Source organism: Zonotrichia albicollis, chromosome 15, assembly GCF_047830755.1.
Source record: "Zonotrichia albicollis isolate bZonAlb1 chromosome 15, bZonAlb1.hap1, whole genome shotgun sequence".
Taxonomy (NCBI): Eukaryota; Metazoa; Chordata; class Aves; order Passeriformes; family Passerellidae; genus Zonotrichia; species Zonotrichia albicollis.
In genome coordinates this window covers 17772571-17794442 of record NC_133833.1, presented here as the reverse complement: position 1 = coordinate 17794442, position 21872 = coordinate 17772571, and the positions used below count along the sequence as shown (strand labels likewise).

The following is a 21872-nucleotide window of genomic DNA, read 5'->3' as shown; positions in this document are numbered from 1 at the left end:
CAGACATGGGAGCTCAAAAGGACAGGGCCAAAGGCAGAGCAGAAAGGGGAGCTGACAGCTTTGGCCTCCAGCCCCAGCAGAGATGAGGAGCTCAGCAATACCCATCCCCTGTACCCTTCCTTTTGGGCAGAGCTCGTGGGGGGATGTGTGCAGGAGGCTGAGCAGCAGCAGGGGAGCTCAGGGGTTACTGCCATATTTTATGAAAAATCCCTTCACCTGGACTTTTTCTCCTGAGAAGCCTCAGAAAAGAAATGTAACCAATAATTATCTGATTGCTTGGAATGTGGTTTGGAGGTTGTTACCAACAGGTGCATCTTTGGTTCCATGTGAATTGGTTTTAATTAATGACCAATCCCAGTCCAGCTGTGTCGGGCTCTCTGAGTCTGTCACAGGCTTTTATTATAAGCTATCTTTATATATAATCTTTCATTATAAGATATCTTTATATACATATATATCTTATATTATTATTCTTTTCAAGCCTTCTGATGTCTCCTTTCTGTTTCTTTAGTATAGTTTTAGTGTATAATTTTCTTTCAATGGAATGGGAATATGGGAGAGGAGAGGAGAGGAGAGGAGAGGAGAGGAGAGGAGAGGAGAGGAGAGGAGAGGAGAGGAGAGGAGAGGAGAGGAGAGGAGAGGAGAGGAGAGGAGAGGAGAGGAGAGGAGAGGAGAGGAGAGGAGAGGAGAGGAGAGGAGAGGAGAGGAGAGGAGAGGAGAGGAGAGGAGAGGAGAGGAGAGGAGAGGAGAGGAGAGGAGAGGAGAGGAGAGGAGAGGAGAGGAGAGGAGAGGAGAGGAGAGGAGAGGAGAGGAGAGGAGAGGAGAGGAGAGGAGAGGAGAGGAGAGGAGAGGAGAGGAGAGGAGAGGAGAGGAGAGGAGAGGAGAGGAGAGGAGAGGAGAGGAGAGGAGAGGAGAGGAGAGGAGAGGAGAGGAGAGGAGAGGAGAGGAGAGGAGAGGAGAGGAGAGGAGAGGAGAGGAGAGGAGAGGAGAGGAGAGGAGAGGAGAGGAGAGGAGAGGAGAGGAGAGGAGAGGAGAGGAGAGGAGAGGAGAGGAGAGGAGAGGAGAGGAGAGGAGAGGAGAGGAGAGGAGAGGAGAGGAGAGGAGAGGAGAGGAGAGGAGAGGAGAGGAGAGGAGAGGAGAGGAGAGGAGAGGAATAAACCAGCCTTCTAAGAACTTGGGAGCCAATTCTCATCTCTCCCCTCACCCTGGGACCCACAAGCCCCCAAGAATTGAGAGGCACATGAGCACTCACCAGCCCCTCCTCTCGGAGAGCCCCTTCCAGAGCGGGTCCGTGCGTACCATCCTCTCAATGAGCTTCTTCCAGAGCATCCCCTCTGAGATCACCCTCTGCCACTCCTTACACACCAGCTCTGCTGCACACAGGGATCTGGCATCGAGATAGGAAAGGATGTTTTCTGCTATGTGATCTAAGCCTTGCTCTACAAAGAAATGAAGAGCAGTCAGTGAGTGCACAGAAACAACCAAACCTGCTTTGCAAGACACTGAGAATCAGAGTTTCAGGGCATGGCACCAATGTGAGAACACTGCCATTGGTAGGGGCACCAGCTACAGGTGAGTGCACACAGAGACACCAAAATATCCCCGAGGTTTTGTCTTTCCTGCCTGTCTTTCCACTCTTCCTATGGTGCAGGAAAAGCAGTGTGGACAGGCCCAGGAGGGGATTCTCCCCTGCACTCTGCTCTCCTGAAATCCCACCTGGAGCAGGGATCACAGCTCTGTGTCCCCAGCACAAGGACATGGAAGTGTTGGAGCACGTCCAGAGCAGGCCCTGGAGCTGCTGGAGGGACCAGGGCAGCTCCCCCTGGAAGCAGCTCCCCCTGGAAGGGCTGGGAATGCCAGTGGCAGCAAGGGCTGCAGGAAAGTTCCCCTGCATCAGGAACTGCAGGGCCAGGGCAGGGGAATGCTTCCCTGCACAGGGCAGGGTTAGGGGGGATACTGGAGAGAAATTCTTCCCTGTGGAAAAGTCACTGCTCAGTCTGTTCCTTATTTCAAAGACCTGCAATTTTGCTTTCCACAAAACTGCCCTGAACCTGAGATGTTGAATAAGTCAATTTTCGTGAGTAACATACACCCCTTGGCCAAGCATGAAAAAAATCTTTCAGACCAGGAGATGACGACCTTTTTAATTTTCCACTTTATCTCATGACAGCCCACTTTAGGCTTCAAACAGTCCTGACAAATCAAAGGAACTACTGTTATTTTTTAGAGCATGAAGAAAGTATATTCATACAGTCCTCCACTGCACACTGAATTTCACATGGCCTTCCTAAAAATGAACAGCAGCAGAAAGCAGAAACTAATATATGTGAGTCTTACTCATTTATTGATTTATTCTACACAATTTAGGTAACTATACCATATGTCTAGTGGCCCTGTCCTTTGTGTCTGTGCTTTGGACCTGATCCTATTGTGTTAATTAGGGTAAATATTTCACTTGACATCTCTTTTGGATGTAGCAATTTAAACCTGTGAACTTCTGCCAGCAGTAAAAATCTCAAGAATAGATTTGATGTCAGACAACATGCAGGACTAAGTTTAAGACACATTAAGGCCTGAAATAGCTGGATGCCCCTATTTTAGATTAAAAGACAGGGATTTGTTTTAGAAAATTTCTGAAATAGGTACTAAAGCCTTTCCACTTTCTGAAGTAAAATGAATTTGACATCTATTGGTAGACTTTTCAAAGGAAAATATGACACCCATCCCTTATGACTCTACAGAGTCTTTACAGTTTAACAGAAAATAGTGAAAAAGAGCTGTTGTTGATTAGAGGGAGCAGCTGAAGGTTTGGTTGAATTTCAATAATAAATTCAAACAATTAAAATTCACAGGCATTTCAAAGGTCTGTGTATAAATATCACTTTGTGTGAAAATGAAACCCAAATGTGGGATGTCAACTCTCTAAATGTGATCAACATTAGACACAAAACAGTCACTTAGATCAGGAAACATGCCACAGTTCCACTCTGTCACTGAAAACAATTCTATCTAACTCTTCTTCCATTTTTCCTACATTCTCACAGGTGTAAAATTGGTCAGGACAGTGAGCAAAAACTACTCCTCTTTACAACAAAATAATTTGATTTCTTCAAGACAAGCAAAGCCATCTTTTAAAAAGGCATCATTGGATATCCTGAGTTGGAAGGGACCTGCAAGGATCATCAACTCCAACTCCTGGCCCTGCACAGAATGACCCCAGAAATCCCCCCATGTGCCTGAGAGTGGTACTCCAGCTCCTTTCATGTGCCTGCAGCCCAACACAGGATTGATTTCAAGCAGCTGGGATTAAGTTCCTGGGAAAATCTGCACAGATGTTCTCTGCACACCACAGCACCTTCAAGGAAGGCCAAACATGGGAACAATTCCCAGTATTTACACTGGGGACAAGCAACAGAGGTTGTAAAGATGTATTTTGGTACATACAAATGTGGTGTAAACAAGTGTCACCTTACAAAGCTCCCAACATTTTCTTAGGCAGAAATAAATAAAATGAAAGATCTGTACAGTTCTCTATCTATGAGGCATAAAAGCAAACAAAACAGAATTTTAATTCAAGATCAGACTTGCACATGAAGGGTCTGGAGAGTCATTTCTAGGAGGAGCAGCTGATTTGGAGTTTTGGGATTTAGCTTTTAGGCTCTGCATGGCCTCTTCCACCCTCAGAGCTCAGAACTGTCCTGGCACTCCTGGGATAACCCCCAGGCTGCTCCCACCCTGCAGGGCGAGGCTGTGCCAGGGGCACACAGAACACACTGAGCACCCACCCAGGCTCACTGCCCACCCTGCAAACAATGCCCACACTTCTCCCTTTCCAACAATCATATCAATCACTGCTCCTAGCAGCAAGAACCCAGAAATACAATTTCCTCCAAAAACTTTGCACAACTTTACCAGATTACAACCTAGAGATCCTGTATATCCACTATTGTTGCTCTGCATTTTTGTGAAAAAATTCACTGAGCAAGGGTAAAAACAGATTTCATATGTGAACATATCAACACTTGCGGGTGTCAGAAGGGGTTGTGAAAGGAGGAGTCAGGGCTGGACAACACAATAAAAATCCACAAGTGTTTTTGCTCTCTGGTCAGCAACGAGAGTAGACAAACTAGATGCACTCATCTAAGCAGAAACTCAGAACAACACTAAAATGTAAGAGTTCCTAAACTAAAATACCTCTGCAGCAGCAGTTTCTGTATGAAAAAGGAGTTCAGACCAAAGCTTGCAGACACACAACTTTTGTGACAGCTCAGTTCCAATTCCAGCACAAATCCTTTGGGCTACACCAGCCCGACTGTTTTAACGTGGAACAACACTGGCATCCAGTGGCCAACACAATCAATCACAGCAGGGACTCAGCACTCAGGAAGCAGAGAGGCTCTGGGAGGGACAATGGCAGCAGGGATGTCCCCAAGGGGCTGCAGAGCCCAGAGCAGCCCCTGGCCGGGCCCTGCCTTACCTGGCAGCGCAGTGATGAAGTCCCGCTGTAACATGGGCTTCAGGTAGGAGTTAATATGTCCATGCTGATAGTGACACATCCGGGAAATGAGGTGTTCCACAAATTCCACTTGATCTGATTCAGACCACTGGTCAAAGTATTTTATACACAAGTCTTTTTCCTTTTCGTAGTTTCCTTCCGATGGTCTTTTTCTTGAGACAATCACAGATGAAGTTCCATTACTTATCTGGGGTTAGGAAAGGAACATTATTTATAGGTTAGTGTACATTTAAATATTGATATTTATATATTTAAATACATATAAATACCAATATTTCAGTATTGGTATTTATATATTTAAATACATATAAATACCAATATTTCAATATCGGTATTTATATATAAGCTATAGGAACAGCTTAATAAAATCTCTCTCAAGGAAGAACATGTAAGAAAATGCAAAGAAATAATCAAAACTAAATTTTAAAACACATTCTTCAAGAAATGAGTTACATCAGATGAATTTCAAACACTTTTTAAAGTCTTTCATAGTCTTTGCTCCCAAATTACTACTTACAGTGAAAATCTTGAATTCTTCCCTTACACTTTTTACCATTTAAACCCCAAGGATGTAGTTGTTTTTAGAGCTACCTTTCCCAGCTCAAAGCAGTGGTTTCTAGGCACATTGCAGATTGTCTCCACAAATGTTCTGCTCAGATTCTGGCAGTTAAAATAAGAATTCCAGACCCTCATGTCAGTGTTGTACTGGTTGTCCTCAAATAAAAACTGAGAATCAAGGGCTTGGTTTGTTTTTGCTCCTGTCAATGTTTGGGACATGCACATGAACACCTCATTAAAATGCCAGGAGCTTCAGCTGCACATCAGGATGGCCCAGAACACCCCAGCAGGGGCCACTGCTATTACTGAGCACAGCTCAGCTCCTCTGAGCCCCTCAGGAGCCAAGGGGCTGCTGGGGAGCAATTGGAGCTCCAAAATATTCCCAAACTTCTTCAAAGCAAACGGGTTGTGAGTCCTTGCCATGTTGAACTTCTCATTCTAAACAAGTCACATGCTCAGAAATATAAATTAACTTTATTCCCAAGGATGCTCTGACAGAGCGTTGTCCTTCCAAGGTCAGCACAAAGTATAAAATCTGAGCAAAAATGATAATTTCTTGAGGATTATCCACTGGCATCATCCTTCACTTGAAGGCTGAGCTAATTTTAGGAGGATACAGCCAACGACTTCCAAGGGTGATCATGCAGACCCAAGATCTGGCCATTTCTCAAAAGCAGGAACATACAAAATCCTGGCACCTCTCCTTCTACATCCACGTTAGTCCTACCTGCCACAAGGTATTTTTCTTTGGAGACTCATCTTCATTCTGATCCTCCATTACTGACGTGTTCTGGAAAAAAAGAACAAATATTACTTCAGTTTTTTACTCTGTGACAATTTCTTGCTCTACAAGCATTACAAAAAAGCAAATCAATTCAACAAATAAAATTCATTTTCCCAGTGAATGGAATTCTCAAAGACTTCTGGCCACAAAACCTGAGTATTATAAATAAATTCCCCTTTTAACTGACATGTTTATCAATTCCATTTACTGTAAAGATAACTCCCCAACCCCGCTTCAATTTCCTTTGACAGGTTTTCATGCAGCCTTTCAACGCTTTTCTCACTGGGAAATAAATTCACTTTCATCCTACTCAAGCCAAAGCAATTAAACCTGTCAATGTATTCAACCAGCACTTTCTGCCAAAGTTAAATTGCATACAGCTAGGCAAAAAAAAAAAATCACTATACACTACTTACATGCAACAGAATATGCTTTTTCCCCAGCTCTAGGAATAGGGATCATTCTGTGCAGAACATCTCTGCAATTCACTGCCCAGGCTGTGCCTACAACCCTGGGCAGTCAGCCCTGCCTTTGCTGCATGCTCTGCCCACATCACAATTGATCCTTACTCTTGCTTCCCTCCCTTTCCTTCACCAATGCAAGATGGAAGCATTTCCACAAAGCTGCAGCTGCAAATGTTTCTCTGAGCTCACCCTGTCTCCCAAAGCAGTTCTCTCTCTTTTCTGCCCCTGTTGTGGATGAGCTGCTCCCTTTGGCTGCCCATGGCACACCCACACCTCCTCCCTGCTCCCAAAGCCCTCATGCCCAGGCAGTTCCAGCTGCCCCATCCCCATGCCCAGGCACTGGCAGAGGCTTGGCAGGACAAACTGAGTGTCCTCAAACACCTGCAATTATTTCAGCCTTCTTCCCTTCTGTCTCAACAGGAACAAGGAGCTCAGCTAAAACATCCAATGGACTAAGGCACACAATTCCCTTACTCCTACCATCTTGGATTATGGATAACTCCTTAGAAACTGCATCCACCCCCACTCAAAACACAATTCCATCTCAAAAGCATTCATCTCCTCCTCGTTCCTCCACAAGGATGTGCTGCACAAACTGAGAGAAGCTGGAAAATGAGCAGTGTCCTGCCCACAGCAACCCTCCCTCCCCTGCCCAGTGCCTGGGCTCAAGCCTACCCTGAGCCCTCTCTGAAGGAGAGGAAAACACGTGGGCTGAGGATGGCAGGGCAAAAACTGTGCCCACAGGTGGTGGAAAGGCTCAACTGCCTGGTCATGACACACAGCAGTGACATGTACAAGCCCAGGAGGGGGCTGGAGGGGAATCCAGAAAGGAATAAAGGCAGAGATGTTTGGGGTGCCTCTATAAAAACATGGATTTTAGTGTTTCTGGACATCCATATCTTCCATGGTTTTTGCAGCCACAGTCTCTGCAGGGCCATCCCAGTTATACACAAGTCCCAGCCAGCCCCTCCCACTGGGACACAAAGCAGGGCAAGGGCTGATCCTCCCCAGGAGGGAGCTACAGCAGCCCCTCACGGACTGGGACCAGCCAGCCCACACCAGTTACACCATTCTGGAAAGCAAACATGCCACCAGGGAACTATGCAGGGTGTCTTTGATTTGATTTTATTTCAATATGAATATGTAAAAACACTCATTAGAGTGATTATATGTTGTTAACTGTGCATCCAATTAGTGTGTCCTTAAATGAGTAAGGAACATCTCATGTCCTTTGGCAGCTGAAGGCTGAATAAACCCATGGATCCTGGGAGCTACAAACAAGAACACTGAGAATATCAAACAGGTGGCTTGGGTCAGCAAATTCAGCAGAAATCCCACATTTTATCCATCTATGTCCTAACTTTCTTTCAACAGGTTATGATGGGACTCTGCCATTGCATTTCTCCCTTTATCAGAAAATATCTCAGAGATCTTTGCCAGCTCTCCCAGGGATGGAGACTAAGAACTGCCTCCTAAACACGATGTCATTCTGTGAACACCCAATAGAACTACAGCACAGCAGCACTGTGACACACAGTGCAGGGACACAAATGTCACCAAAACCATCAGACTTCCACACCAGCAGATTGTAAAGTGAATTTCTCTCTGTGCTGTGCCCCTACTCAATTCCACTGAACTGGGAAAGAGCTGGGCAGCAGGCTGTGGGGAGAAGCTACAGCCTTGGAATCTCACAGGACCACAGAATTATTAAGGCTGGAAAGACCCCAGGGACCAGAGCCCAGGCTGTGCCCGTGCCCACCTTGTCCCCTGCCCAGAGCACTGAGTGCCACCTGCAGGGTGGGGACTCCAAATGCACCGCTGCCAGAGACACTCATGTCCTGTCACCATGGGAGCCATAAGTGTGGGGGCAGATAACTCAGCTGGAAATGAACATGGTACTCAGATATTTCACCAGGAAGTTGACAACTGCATTCATTTAACGGCATCTACTACTACATCTACTCTTTTCCCACCCTGACTCATTCCACACATTCTTACTGTATTTTAGAGCTTTTAAATCCTTCATCCTTTCCCTTTCTGCTCCCAAATACATATCTTGTTTTCCCTATTATATCTTCTTTTCCAAATAAACTTGCTCTGCTTCTCTTAAAGCACTTCATTTTGGGGTCATTCCCCCATCACACCCATCCCGATTCAGACTCCAAACTCTCTCCAACACTTAAGCCTACTAACCGGAGAGCAGGAGGTGATGGGTGGGCCCTGCCCTGCTGGCTGAAGAAGCAATCAGACAGCTCTGATCTGCCCTGTCCATTCCCAGCACTTGGCAGAAGGAGGATTGCAGAATTCCTGACAGACGGTGTCACCAGTGCTTGTGCAAGAACACCGATCGGCATCTCCACGGGCAGCTCTTCCCTGCCCTCAGTGGCACCTCTGCCCACCCCACCCAGCTCCACACACAGCTGCTTTCCCACGTGGCTTTGAAGTGCCATCACCACAGAATTCACCCCAATTCCCCCAGCTCTGCTGCTCAACAGCTCCAAGGCCCGATGGAAGCACTGACATCTCATCCCAGTGACCCCAGCAAGGCTGAGCTGCCCTGCAGACATTCTCCATGTGGGATTCTGACCTCCACAAGAGCCTTGCAGCTTCTCACAGGGCAAGAGCTTCTAAATATTGTCAATTCATCTTGTTTATAGGTTCATTTCTTCCAGGAATTCTTGTGAAGTTGCTCATGGCTCTTGCAAAAGTAGAATGATTATTTCCAACCAGCTGTCATTCCTTAATTAGTCAGCCTGGAGTAAATGCTCTCCATCCCTACTGGGAACAGCAGTGACAGCCAGGAGATGACAATGGCTCCAAGCTGGGATGGTTTGCTGCTGCCTCACAGTTGTTGAAACCCAAATGAATCGAGTTACACTGAGCAAAGCCCCAGCCTCTATTCCCACTGACTGTAACCAGAAATGGCAGTAAAATTCACACATTGCTCCACAAGCTGGGCAAGTTTAAAAGCTCATTTCCTGGAGATTTGTATCCCACATTCCTTGCTTAGTCCCACAGAAACTTCAGGCTTTCCTCAGTCTTTCTGCTCCACAATACTTTAATTTTAGGGGATTTCTATGGGGTGCAGAAAATCGTGCAAAAACAGGTTCACAAGTTACTTGGAGAGAAAGAGGTTCTGACAAGCCTGATTACATCAAGCTAATTCCTTTTGGAGATCACAAAAAGCTTCTGAAATAGAAAGAACTATGAACGATCCCCAAAGGCAAAGATACTGTAGGTATTCCATAACTCCATAAATCACAGTTTCAGTTAAGATCCTTGGATACCAGGCAGCATCTGATGTCTCAAGCACAGCAGTTGCACAGATCTGAGGCTGTGAGGGCAAAAGCACTCAGTGTTTTCCTGCAGGTGAGTGGCACTGCAAGGCTCCCCTCCCTCAGAAGGAGCAGGAAAAGCTGCACCTTTTCCAGCAGGAATCCATCAAACCCGGAGAGGCTGCTCCAGATTTCCAGCAGGCTGCTCTCAGCCCGGGCTCCAGGAGCTGGGAGTGCCCTGAGTCACTCAATTGCCTGGGCAGGAGAACAGCCAGGTACAGCTTTGTTCTGCAGCCACTGAGAGCTCCAGCAGGGCAGAGCAATTATGGAGGTGATAGCAGGAAATCCTGGCAACTGGGGCAGGACACGCGAGTTTCAGCACTGAGCAAGGCTCACAGCACTGCCGAGTTTCTCTGATGATAATAAAGCTTTCCCTGACAAAGAAAGGATTCACAGGATACAGAGGATGGATGGACAAAACAAGACAACAGCTCTGCTGCCCTAAAAAAAAAGAAGAATCTTATATTTGAGCTTTAATGAAGTAAGAACTTCTATGTCTCACTGCCCTTGAAACTACACCAGTAATTCCCATCCCAGTTAAAGACCCAGCTAAGTCTTAACAGTCTAACTTTTCACAGGATTCCCATTCTCTGGAAAAAACCACCAGGAAATTTCAGTTAAAGTTACAAAATAAGCAAAACCAATTAAAACAATTCAGCTAAACAGGTTCTGATGCCCTTTAACAAACCACATCTGATTTTGAAGAAGCTGAAGAACCGACACAAAATAACAAACAAGTACTTGGATGCCTCAGAGTCAAACTGCAGGTGGAGGACACAGCACTGGAGCTGCAACGCCCTCCTGAAGGCAGCTCTGCCCCACAGGGACTGTGCAGGTCCCACACATTTGCCAGGCAAGAGAGGAATCTGCCACCCTCTGGGACAGCTGGGCCAGCAGCCAGGGCCAAAGCTGGGCTGCCACCTGCACCAGCCACAAGTGACGAGCACATGCCCCTCATGGCTTCCTGCTTTTCACAGAGCCACAAACTGCCAAAGGCTTCAGGGCATTTCCTAATGGAATGAGCACCTCCATGGGGAGAAATGGGCAGGATTTGCTGACCCAGGAACCTGTTAAACAATGGTTATTAACAACATCTTCATATTTGATCAGGGATTAGCGGGGATTTTCCTCTTCTAACTGTGGAGAGGTTCTCAGTAAAAATGTTCTGGAGCACAAATACAAAATTAAGTTGGAGAACCCCTAACCTAGACTGCACAAGATGGGAATGAACCTCTCTCACAGCAAGGACCAAATCCCTCCCTTCTCACCCTCCTCAAGATCTGCCTGTGAAGAAATGCAAAACTCCTGATGTCCACAAGTTCCATTGGCCTCCTTGGCCCCCAGGGACAGCTGGCTGTCCACCAAACATGAAGGTTTACACTGCTGACCATAGCCATGTCTATATTTGATGTCTGTATTAGTAATTGCTTGTTTCAGCTTAAACTAAACTATTTATGTAAGCACCGGGGATCTGCACGAATTAGGCTGAACATGCTTCAATTCTTACCTAGCTTGCTGCTCTCCCAGTTGCCAGGTTTTATTTTAGTGCAGCTATTGCTGGAAGTTCAGACAAAAATATACTTAAAATACTTAAAGAGTCTACCAAGAGCCAACAGCTGAAGGCAAAATTAGAAAAAAAAACCTCGGAACTGAAAATAGGGCATCAGTTTTTATTTGGCCTCTGACTAACCACCAAAAAGTCAAAAGGAAGACATGCTGAATTCAGCACCACAGTCCCCCAGTTTGTGTTTCAAGCTGCTACAAACTAGTTTGACCACAAGTTACAGATGGTAAGTTTTTAGAAGATACCAAACGCACTTCCATACCCCAGTTTGACACCTCTCAAGGGTTTGCTGTGCAGGAGGTTTTGGCCAGAGCAATAAGTCTCCCAAAACTAGAATTGCTTACTCTTGCCTCTGCTCAAAGAAGGAAAACCTCAAGCCATTCCTCACGTCCATGTTCCAGAAGAGTCATTTCTGCAGGTTCCAAAGACCACAAGCAGTCACTAAGGAGATCACTCTGCTTAATCACCAATGCTTTGATGACTGGCAATTAGTACCACTATGTTAACTTTCCTTTGACAGTATCAGTCCTCACCTGAAACTCATTACAAATTAACTCACTAATCTTGTGTATGTATATATATATATATAAAACCCATGTATCTCTGCGTATTCAGTATATCTGACTTCACATGAAACTAATAAACTCATGTAAATCCTCTCTCTCCATGTTTCTGGTCAGCTCTCCCTTCAGCTGCTGGAAGGCCAGAACGAGCTCTCCTTGGAGCCTTCTTTTCTCCAGGCTGAACAATCCCAGTTTCCTCAGCCTTTCCTCATGGGAGAAGTGCTCCATCCCTCTGGTCACCCTGGTGGCCCTCAGAACTCAGGTCAGTGGGGGCAGCACCCAGATCACAGCACACAACTTGCTTTGAAACTGAAATTACACATGAAAATGCTCAGCAGCTCAGGATTGCTTTTCTGATCCAATTCCATGGAACTCTCAGCAAGGACTCCAACTGCACCACGAGCCTTTGGTGATGGCACATCCTTTGACAGGCAGCTCTGTGCCCAAGCTGCAGCCTGAGCCTGCTGGCAGGGCAGGATTTAATCCTTACCCCAGCCTGTGAAGGGCCACAGATGATGGGGAACTGTAGCAGGAAAATCACTCTGGGGCTTTTACAACTTCTGAAATAACGTATCACACGTTCTCAGAGAGATTTACATTAAAAATATTCACTGACTGACTTAGTTAGTTCAGTGTAGGTTGTCATAAGAAACAAAACAATTGCACTTCTGTCCAAGTTCAGAGCTATTTTCCAGCACGCCTCCATTTCCACACAGCAGGCTGATGTCACCAGAAAAACAATGTAATTACTGCAATCCCAAGAGACATCCAGTGGGGGTTTGATTTGGTTTGGTTGGGTTTTAAATATGCAGTAACTGGTTGGGTTTTAAGGGCAGCCTTACCTCAACAGGTACTGCAGGATCCCATTAACACCTTCCTTGCAAGAACTGTTTCAAAGACACCCTAAACTCTCATTTAATGTTCTGAGTGTCTGGAGTCAAGAGTCAGTAACCCAAACCTGCCTGTACCCACGCTATAAAACCACGGTGTATTTACAAGGACAATGAGCAGGGAATTGTGTAATTGTAGCAATTTGATGACTCATCCCTGCACCACTCCAGCACCAAAGCACGGCCTGCAAAACTGCACATGGTGCAAACCCTGGCGCTGGATGGAAACCAGAGCCCAAACACAGAAAAACCACTGTGTGTCCACCTGCCCTCAGACACAGAGCACCACTGATGCAGGAGAAATGGCAAAAACAGCTGGCACTTCAGCCAGGGCTGGGCGTTCAGGTGCCCACAAGCTCAGCTGGTGCTGCCAGGGGGAAATTTTCAATCAATAATAATAATAATAATCATCTCCCAGCTTGCACAAGAGCAGCCAGCAGTAAGAGGAGCCATCAAGGCTCTCTGCAAAGCCTCACCTGAGGCTCACCCAGAGGAAAACTGGATTCATTTTCCCACCCCTGCCCAGCCCAACAGGAGCTTGAACTCCACCTTCAGCTCAGAGTGGTGTTTGTTTCCCAGGTGTCTCAGTTCATTCCTTTCACTGCCCAGTCACTCAGCTTTCCTTGGCAGGCACTGATGTGTGCAGGAATCCCAATCCATTCCTGCCAGAGCTGCAAATCTCAATACTCAAACGTGTATCAAAGCAGCCATCACACTTATCACTGACATCACTGATAACACTTGCAGTCACTTGCCTAAAACATCTCACAATTAACTTTCACTGCCCTACAGGCCAAATACTTCAAAAGACAAATCCCTTCTGCCTGTGAATAACTTTTTCTTAAAAGTAAAATGTTTAAACCAGAAACATGGCCCTGACAAACGGGCTGTAGGAAGGTACACAGATATCAGGAGCAAGGTATTGATTTGCTTTTTCAATTGATTGTTTTAAATTAAGAAGTTACCACAAGTTCTCAGCCACAATTATTAGCAGTAGTTTGCACTAATGGTTCATCTGTTTTAGAGATAAACTTATTTAGGCAGAATCTGCACTTTCAATCTTAATCCATCCCAAAGCAGAACAGTTTTTCCTCTGTACTTTTAAAACTCAGGGCAAACTTCAAACCATGTCCCTTATACAGCAAACTCACTGAAAGTTCTGAAGGACAAGCAGAGCTTAAGTTTTCAAAGCTTTGACTACACCATGTTACACTCTTGTTCACAACATCTGCACCTGCAACTGTATCAAAAGCTACTCCAATAACTGGATTTTGGTAGGCAGTTAGGAGGATTAGGTATGTCAAGCTTTTGGGATTTTTTTTTTAATATAATGAAAACATTAAGTCATATTTACTACCTTAGAGGCTGTCTCAATGTCTAGTAAAAAACTGATTTAGCTTTTATTTCCTGTATGAAAAAAGCATCCAAAAAAGAAAACTTGAAGGGAAAATACTGGCTTAAGATTATCATCGCTTTTCTTCCTTTTAGAGCAGATGCAAAGAGACCACTTCAGATCCACTCATCTCGTCATTTACAGGACTTGGAAAAGGAAAACAAACTATTTAAAGTTGCGTTTGACTGCTGACTGCTCAGATTCGCACATGTGACCGAGGGCTGAATTGCAGCTCCAGGGGCAGCGCTGCATCCCTGCAGCACCAAGTGCTGCTCACAGCCCAGAGCCTGCCCATGCCCTCCAAGCTCTGCCATCCCACGGAGCATCCTGCCCAAAGCCCAGGGACACCTCCACACCGTGGCAAGGCAAAATCAAATTCCAAAAGCTCCAGAAGTTGGACGTTTTTCTCTGTGCCACATTCAGGGGTAAACAAGGCAGAAGACAGCGCTCTGCCCCCACAGAATTAATAAATGTTAACAGTATTCCAGATTCAAGGCAGGATAAGTAACATCTGGGAAGCAAATCTCAGGCTAAGCTAGTAATTAGATCAGTTCAAATTCATCAAAATAAGTTAGCCTCTGTTAAGATTAACTACACATTTGCAACTCGGCTGCCTGGTGCAAAGTTAAAATACTTCAAAGATTATTCCTGGTTTCCCAGAGGGAATTTGGGTTCAGATCTCTCCTGCTGTTTCCATACCAAACTAAAGGGAGTTACCTCAAATTGTCAGCCCAAAGCACAACCCTCAGCACGAGGGGTTTGAAGAGCTGTGAGAGGGAGGGGACACTCAAAGGCCTCAGACACTGCAAAACTTTAAGCAGGTTTTGAACAGGCTTCTATACAAACTTTTACAGGGAAAGCCACACAAAGGTTACTCAAAGCCACTGGGCAGTCTGAAATACTAAACCTGCAATAACCCTCAATTATTCATCTTTTGCAAAATAGAAGGTATTTGCACACAAAAGAAATACAGAAGAAAGCAGCCACCACAATGGAAATTCAATACAACTGCAGCCAAGAAGCAGTGAGCTACCCCAAGGAAGAATCCTGTCCTGCTGGAAGTCCAGTTGTTCCCTCCAGAGATGCAGAGCAGTGTATTCCAGACTTGGCAGCTCACAGAAACGGATCAATCTTCACAACTCCTCAGGAAATTCTAATCACCCACTAATTGCCTGAAACACAAGCTTTCGTTTATGCACAGGTTCAGTGTGGGTTTGGAACTGCTGATATCCAAGCAACCCAGAACGTGGAGAAAATCTTATCTCCATGAGGGCTGCAGCCTAACTGCAGCTAAATGAAAAGGCCTTCAGTAATACAAGTTGTAAAAAAATACTCAAATAATTTTTTTAAAATATCCACCCAGCCTTGCCTGGGGATAGGCAGACACTCTGCACTTGAGTGCTGATTTTATCTGGCTTTTCAAAGGCATGTGCAATTGCATAATTTAGATTTCACATGATTTATATAATGGATGGTAAATGTTCCTGACCTGGAAGGTCAGCACCCCTTCTCTCTCTACACCTTCAAGATGCAGTTGGTGAATACAAGAGCACCTCACTGTGGGACTCTGCAGAAGAGGATGTGAGAACAGCAGGAACAGTTGTCCCACGTGTCAGGTTCCTGGCTTGGGAAGATTATTTTCAATCCACACCACACCACCAGTGCCTGGTGCCACAGCACAGCTTCTCGTGAGAGAGAGGTGGCAGAGCTGTGGCACAGGGCAAACCAAAGGCAGGGCCAGCTGACACCCTGTGCACCCCGAGCACAGCCTGTGCCCTGGCAGTGCCAGCACAATCCCTGCCCCAGGGCCTGGCAGGATGGCACTGAGGCAGGAAAGCTGCTGGAAAGCTTCTGAACCCAGGGACAGCCCCAGGAGTGCCAGCTCTGCTCCCTGGGGCAGCCCCACTGTCTGCAGGGTCTTGGGAAGGGTAACTCAGCAAGGCTGAAAGAGGATTTCACAGATACTTCAGGACAACACAAATCAGTTACAGCATTGTTCTTCGAGGGCAACAGCTTCACCTCTAACTTCTCAGGAATCCCAAAATCCACTTGGGAACAGTGGAAGACCATCCTGCACCACAAAGCAGTGAGGCTTTGCAAACAGGGCCTTTTTGCCACAGAAATATTACAGAGGAGTAAAAAGCTCACTTTATAGTTCCTTCTTTCTCTGCTGCAGCACTTTCCCCAGCCCTGCTGTGTCTGCAGCCAGCTGTGCTACCCTGGACTCTGATGCCTCCCTTGATGTATTTGGGTTCTCCTGCTGTAAGAAACCAACCACCTATGTAAAGACTCTTCAATGTGAGTCCTGAAGGCCCACAGAACAGCTACAACTCATCAGATGCAAATCACAGAGGCTGAGGGAAAGCTGGGAAGGGGCAGTGTGCTCAGCACCAGGAGTCTGTCACTTGGAGAGGGTAAGTGTCCTTCTGATGGAGACTCAGAGTGGCACCTCCAGGATCAGCAAAGCCATCAATGCTGGCACTCACAGCTGCTGAATCCTCCTGAGCAAGGGACCCTCCCTCCTGCCAGGGGGGTCTGATGAGGAGGCTGCAGTGCACAGACACTGCACAAATGCCATATTTCAACCTTGGTAGGAAATATTTGATTATACATTTCTGCTTCCTAGAAAATTCCTGTGTGAGAAAGAGACAAGACCTGCAAGGAAGAGGACTGTCACACAGACCCAGAACAGATTGCCTCGCATCTCCTCCTCTCCCTGGGCAGATTTCCCTCCTCCATCCCTCCCAGCACGAGCATGGCACTGCCAGAAGGCAGGCAGGGAGCAAGGCACGTTTCCTAACACATTTCTTTCCACCATAACAGGATCAGAGAGAGAAAAAATCCTCTCTTCCACAGGAGGCTGAGAAAGCATCAACACAAGGCTGTGGCTAACAGCATCCCTTCTGCAGACATTGAGCAGAGCCATCAGCAATAACAGCTCCTGCCCACCACTTGTGAAATCTCTCAGGCTGAGTGGGACTGTGTTGTGCTTTGGGAAGGACACAATTAATGTCAGACATTGCCCTCGCTGGTGCAGCTCTGAGCAACGGGCACTGGATTTGCCAGTACCTTGTGGTGATCCATGAATTCACCATGGAGAACTTCCCTCCACAGGGACATATCCTGCCCACTGGGGAGTGGGGATCTCTGAATGGAACAGGAGAGAAACACCAACAAAAAAAGGCAGGCCAGCAAGTCACCCAAAGGAGTAAGGACTGGATCTCTAAGCTCCCATCACTTTTGTGTGTTCAGAGGTCCCTTCTGCAGTGATATATCTCAGAGGGACTCATTTCACTACTTCCACCTCATCTGGCTCATGAAGATCAGTGATTAAGTCAATTACTGACTTCTGAATACTGGCAGCTTCTGAAGAGAAGACCACAATGAGAGAACTCCCCACCAAGAGGAGCAGGCTCCTGAAAGGGGTCACTCTGCTGTTCAAGCATACTTGGCAGCTTGGGGATGAAGTGTATGACCTTTAGTGCTCTCCAAAAACCACTGAAAACAACAAAGTCCAAAAAAAGCACTCGTGTGTGTCAGGTTGTTGTAGTAGCAAAACTCTTTCCCCACAAGCAGAAAGGTCAGGGCTTGGCAGCACCCAAATGATGCCAGCCAGGGGAGGCCACCACGGGTGACTCCAACCCACCACGAGGTTCCACAGGCTGCTCCCACCCCCCTCTGCTGCTGACAGGGAATACAGCTGGAATACAGCTGGAATACAGCTGGAATACAGCTGGAATCCTCACCCTCCCTAACTGATCACAGGGAATACAGCTGGAATCCTCACCCTCCCTAACTGATCACAGGGAATACAGCTGGAATCCTCACCCCCTCTGCTGATCACAGGGAATACAGCTGGAATCCTCACCCCCTAACTGATCACAGGGAATACAGCTGGAATCCTCACCCCCTAACTGATCACAGGGAATACAGCTGGAATCCTCCCCTGCTAACTGATCACAGGGAATACAGCTGGAATCCTCACCCCCTAACTGATCACAGGGAATACAGCTGGAATCCTCACCCTCTCTAACTGATCCCAGGGAATACAGCTGGAATCCTCACCCTCCCTAACTGATCACAGGGAATACAGCTGGAATCCTCACCCCCTAACTGATCACAGGGAATACAGCTGGAATCCTCACCCCCCAACTGATCACAGGGAATACAGCTGGAATCCTCACCCCTCTAACTGATCACAGGGAATACAGCTGGAATCCTCCCCTGCTAACTGATCACAGGGAATACAGCTGGAATCCTCACCCTCCAACTGATCACAGGGAATACAGCTGGAATCCTCACCCTCCAACTGATCACAGGGAATACAGCTGGAATCCTCACCCTCCAACTGATCACAGGGAATACAGCTGGAATCCTCACCCCCTAACTGATCACAGGGAATACAGCTGGAATCCTCACCCCCTAACTGATCACAGGGAATACAGCTGGAATCCTCACCCTCCCTAACTGATCACAGGGAATACAGCTGGAATCCTCCCCCCCTAACTGATCACAGGGAATACAGCTGGAATCCTCCCCCCCTTTTGTGATCACAGGGAATACAGCTGGAATCCTCACCCCCCAACTGATCACAGGGAATACAGCTGGAATCCTCACCCCCTAACTGATCACAGGGAATACAGCTGGAATCCTCACCCCTCCTCTAACTGATCACAGGGAATACAGCTGGAATCCTCACCCCCTAACTGATCACAGGGAATACAGCTGGAATCCTCACCCCTAACTGATCACAGGGAATACAGCTGGAATCCTCCCCCCCTAACTGATCACAGGGAATACAGCTGGAATCCTCACCCCTCTAATTGATCACAGGGAATACAGCTGGAATCCTCACCCTCCCTAACTGATCACAGGGAATACAGCTGGAATCCTCACCCCCTCTGCTGATCACAGGGATACAGCTGGAATCCTCACCCCCTTTTGTGATCACAGGGAATACAGCTGGAATCCTCACCCCCTTTTGTGATCACAGGGAGTACAGCTGGAATCCTCAGCAGGAGCCACAGCCAGCTCCAAGTGACAGATGCACATCATGTCCCAGGCAAATGAGGAACCAAAACTCAGAGATATTTACTCCATTTTGCTGCTTCTCACACATCAAGGACACATTTCTGCTCCTCAGCTGAGGAAAGCAAAGCTCTGGCTCAGAGCTCAGCCCTGGGATTCACTCCAGTAAATAACAACTCACTTCCACTTCCAACCAAACACTAGGAACTGACCCAAGACAGAGAAGGTCCCTTCCTGCCCCTAAGAATGAACAGGCTCAGTTAAAAGCTAAAGTCATAAAGCCCAAAGCACTCAGATCCATGAAGGACACCAGAGAAGTGCTTCCCTTGGAGAACAAATCACACTTGGAGAAAGCAATCCCTGCATTTCACATTTCCCCATCCTGCTGGGCAGAGGTACCTGGATCCAGCACCAAGCCATGGCTGGCCACACCACCTGGAAGCACCACCAGAAGCTGCTGTGACTCTGAAAGATGCCCAGACTGCAGAATGCTCATCCCAGTTCAGGCTCTCCAAAGGAAACAGGCTGGGATGTGGTGGAGAGGACAAGGATGGCCAAGCACTGAAGCACCAGGGGAATAAAATGCAATCCTACCCTTTGCAAATGCCTGCAGGATGTGCAACTGCCACCAAACTGAGCTGCTGGATCAGGCCTCAAAATCTGTAACACCCACACTGAGAACTAAAAAAGAAAAGTTATTACAAGAAACTGCTGAAAACAAACCCCAAACTGGTGTCACTTTTCACTGAGAGGAGACTCCAGCCAGAAGGAACCACACTGGAAAGCAGCACTGCTGATTAGCAGAGGGAGAACTGGCCATTTTTACCTCAGGTTAAGGAACTGGGGAATCCAGGCCATCCCTCTGCCACACTGCCCCCAGACCCACCATGGGGAGTTTTATTTGCTTCTACACTGCTGGCCTGGGTTTGAAAGCTGTGTCTCTGAAAAGTCTTTTTAAACACAGGGAACAAGCAGAAATATTTCAGATTTTGGACAGAACATTCTGTTCCTTTAAAGAAAAGGAATCAAATACGTATTTCTTTTTAATGGAGCTGTTGGACTGTTTCCAAAAAGAAACGGTAACAGTTCCACTGTTTTGAGGCAAAATACCAGAAAACATGTCAAAAAGGTATTTGTAAATGACTTCAGACCCAACAGAAGCAGCAAAGCAGTTGCCTGGTTATGACAACCCATTTCAACAGCTACAGAAAATAACATTTCCAAAGGGATGCAAGCTCCAGAGCAACAGGCCACTCATCATCTCCCATTTGTGATTTCATGCTCGGGAGGAGGAGGTTTGAGCAGAGCCCATCTCCAGCACTCTGTGGTTTTAAGAAAGCTGCATCATGTCTGTGCCTGAATTTGTACTGGAAAAAGAGGATTAAATAGTTTTCATGTTCAATTCTTAGCTTTCAACTGCAAGTTTTTCCAACTACACTTTCTGTTGTTGTGCTTCCCTCTGGTATCAGAATAGAAACATCAACAGAAGCTCAAAATTAGTAAAGAAAAACAAACAGAAGCTTAAGCAAGTTAATACTAAATTGTAACATCAATAAATAAAAAAATAAACTTCCTTCTGAAAACTTCTGTGTTTAAACTGAAAGAAGGGAAACTTGTGTCCTATACCCAGCCCAGAGCACTGAGTGCCACCTCTGGGGATGGGGACTCCATGAACAGGAAAATGCAGCTCCAGGAGCACCTCTGGAGCTGGACAGGAGGAAGGATAAAGGACAGGGAAGGCAGAGGTGCTGCCCCAAGCACCTGGCACAATGGGCTTGGAGGAGTCTGACAATGCCACTGCAGGAGCTTTATGATCTGGCCTGTGGAGGAACCAGCTGAGATCTCCCACAGGCAGCTTGGGAAGTGAGACATTGCTTGTTCCTGCAGGGAATGAACTCTGTTAGAGCTTCCAGGCCACACAGGCCATGGCTGAACACAGAGGCAGAGAGGAGCAGGGCACTGCATGCAATTAAGCTGAAAACTTCAAGCATAGATGGAAAGGTGTAAGAAATAACTTGGGAGGGTGTAAATAAGCCCAACAAAACCTAAGTGGAGTTTTAAAAGAGAGATAAAATTATTCTTAAAAAAAACAGAAGTAGAAGAAAGGCGTAACTGAAGGCAGGGAAGAAACTTGGCGGGGCAGTATTTGGTTACTGGGTTAATTTCATTTATATCTCTCTAATAATTCATTTCCCAAGACTTATTTCATCATCTCCTGCATTATGCAATAATTCAAAGTGATGCCTGGGCTCTTATCTTCTGTTGCTTAATGAGCAGTGCTCATACCACACTGGAGATGTTTACTCACAGAGCCCAGAGCCCTGCCTGTCTCTGCCTGGCAGCCCTGCTGGAGCCACTTCCCAAAGCAGCACCACAAAACACTCCAAAAATCCCTGCTGTGCTCCAAGGATGGAGCCATGGAAGGTGCTGCACCCACAGGGCTGCATCACACACCTGCTAACAAGTTCCTCTAACAAGAACCAGTTTCTCTAAAGACCTAAACAAGAATTTTGGTTGTAATCTTGCAGAGAAATCCATATCAAAGCAAATGAGAACAGGAGCTACTGGATACCAGAGCGTTCATGTACAAAAACATCATTAAAGGGAACTGAGCAGTTAAAAATAAGGCCTTGCAGCAGTTTCAAGTATTATGAACTGGCACTTAGTATGTACTTCTCCATGCAACAGAAACAAGTGTTAAGTGTCAGGGACTGCATTTCCTAATAATACCAATTAAACCAAAAGCCAGTGTAGATGAGAAGAAACCTCAAGTACCA

At 46.4% G+C, this 21872-nt stretch overlaps 1 protein-coding gene across 4 annotated transcripts in view; it reads right to left on the bottom strand.

Annotated features, from left to right (window-relative positions):
* The window catches only part of FBXW11 (F-box and WD repeat domain containing 11), a 58404-nt gene that overhangs the window by 18324 nt on the left and 18208 nt on the right, over positions 1–21872 (bottom strand). For all 4 annotated transcript variants that reach the window (XM_074552538.1, XM_074552537.1, XM_074552539.1 and 1 more), the window contains 3 exons: positions 5802–5864; positions 4478–4703; positions 1253–1439 (listed from right to left, as the gene is read on the bottom strand). In XM_074552538.1, coding sequence (XP_074408639.1) covers positions 1253–1439; positions 4478–4703; positions 5802–5864 — 476 coding nt within the window. The remainder of the gene's footprint in view (positions 1–1252; positions 1440–4477; positions 4704–5801; positions 5865–21872) is intronic.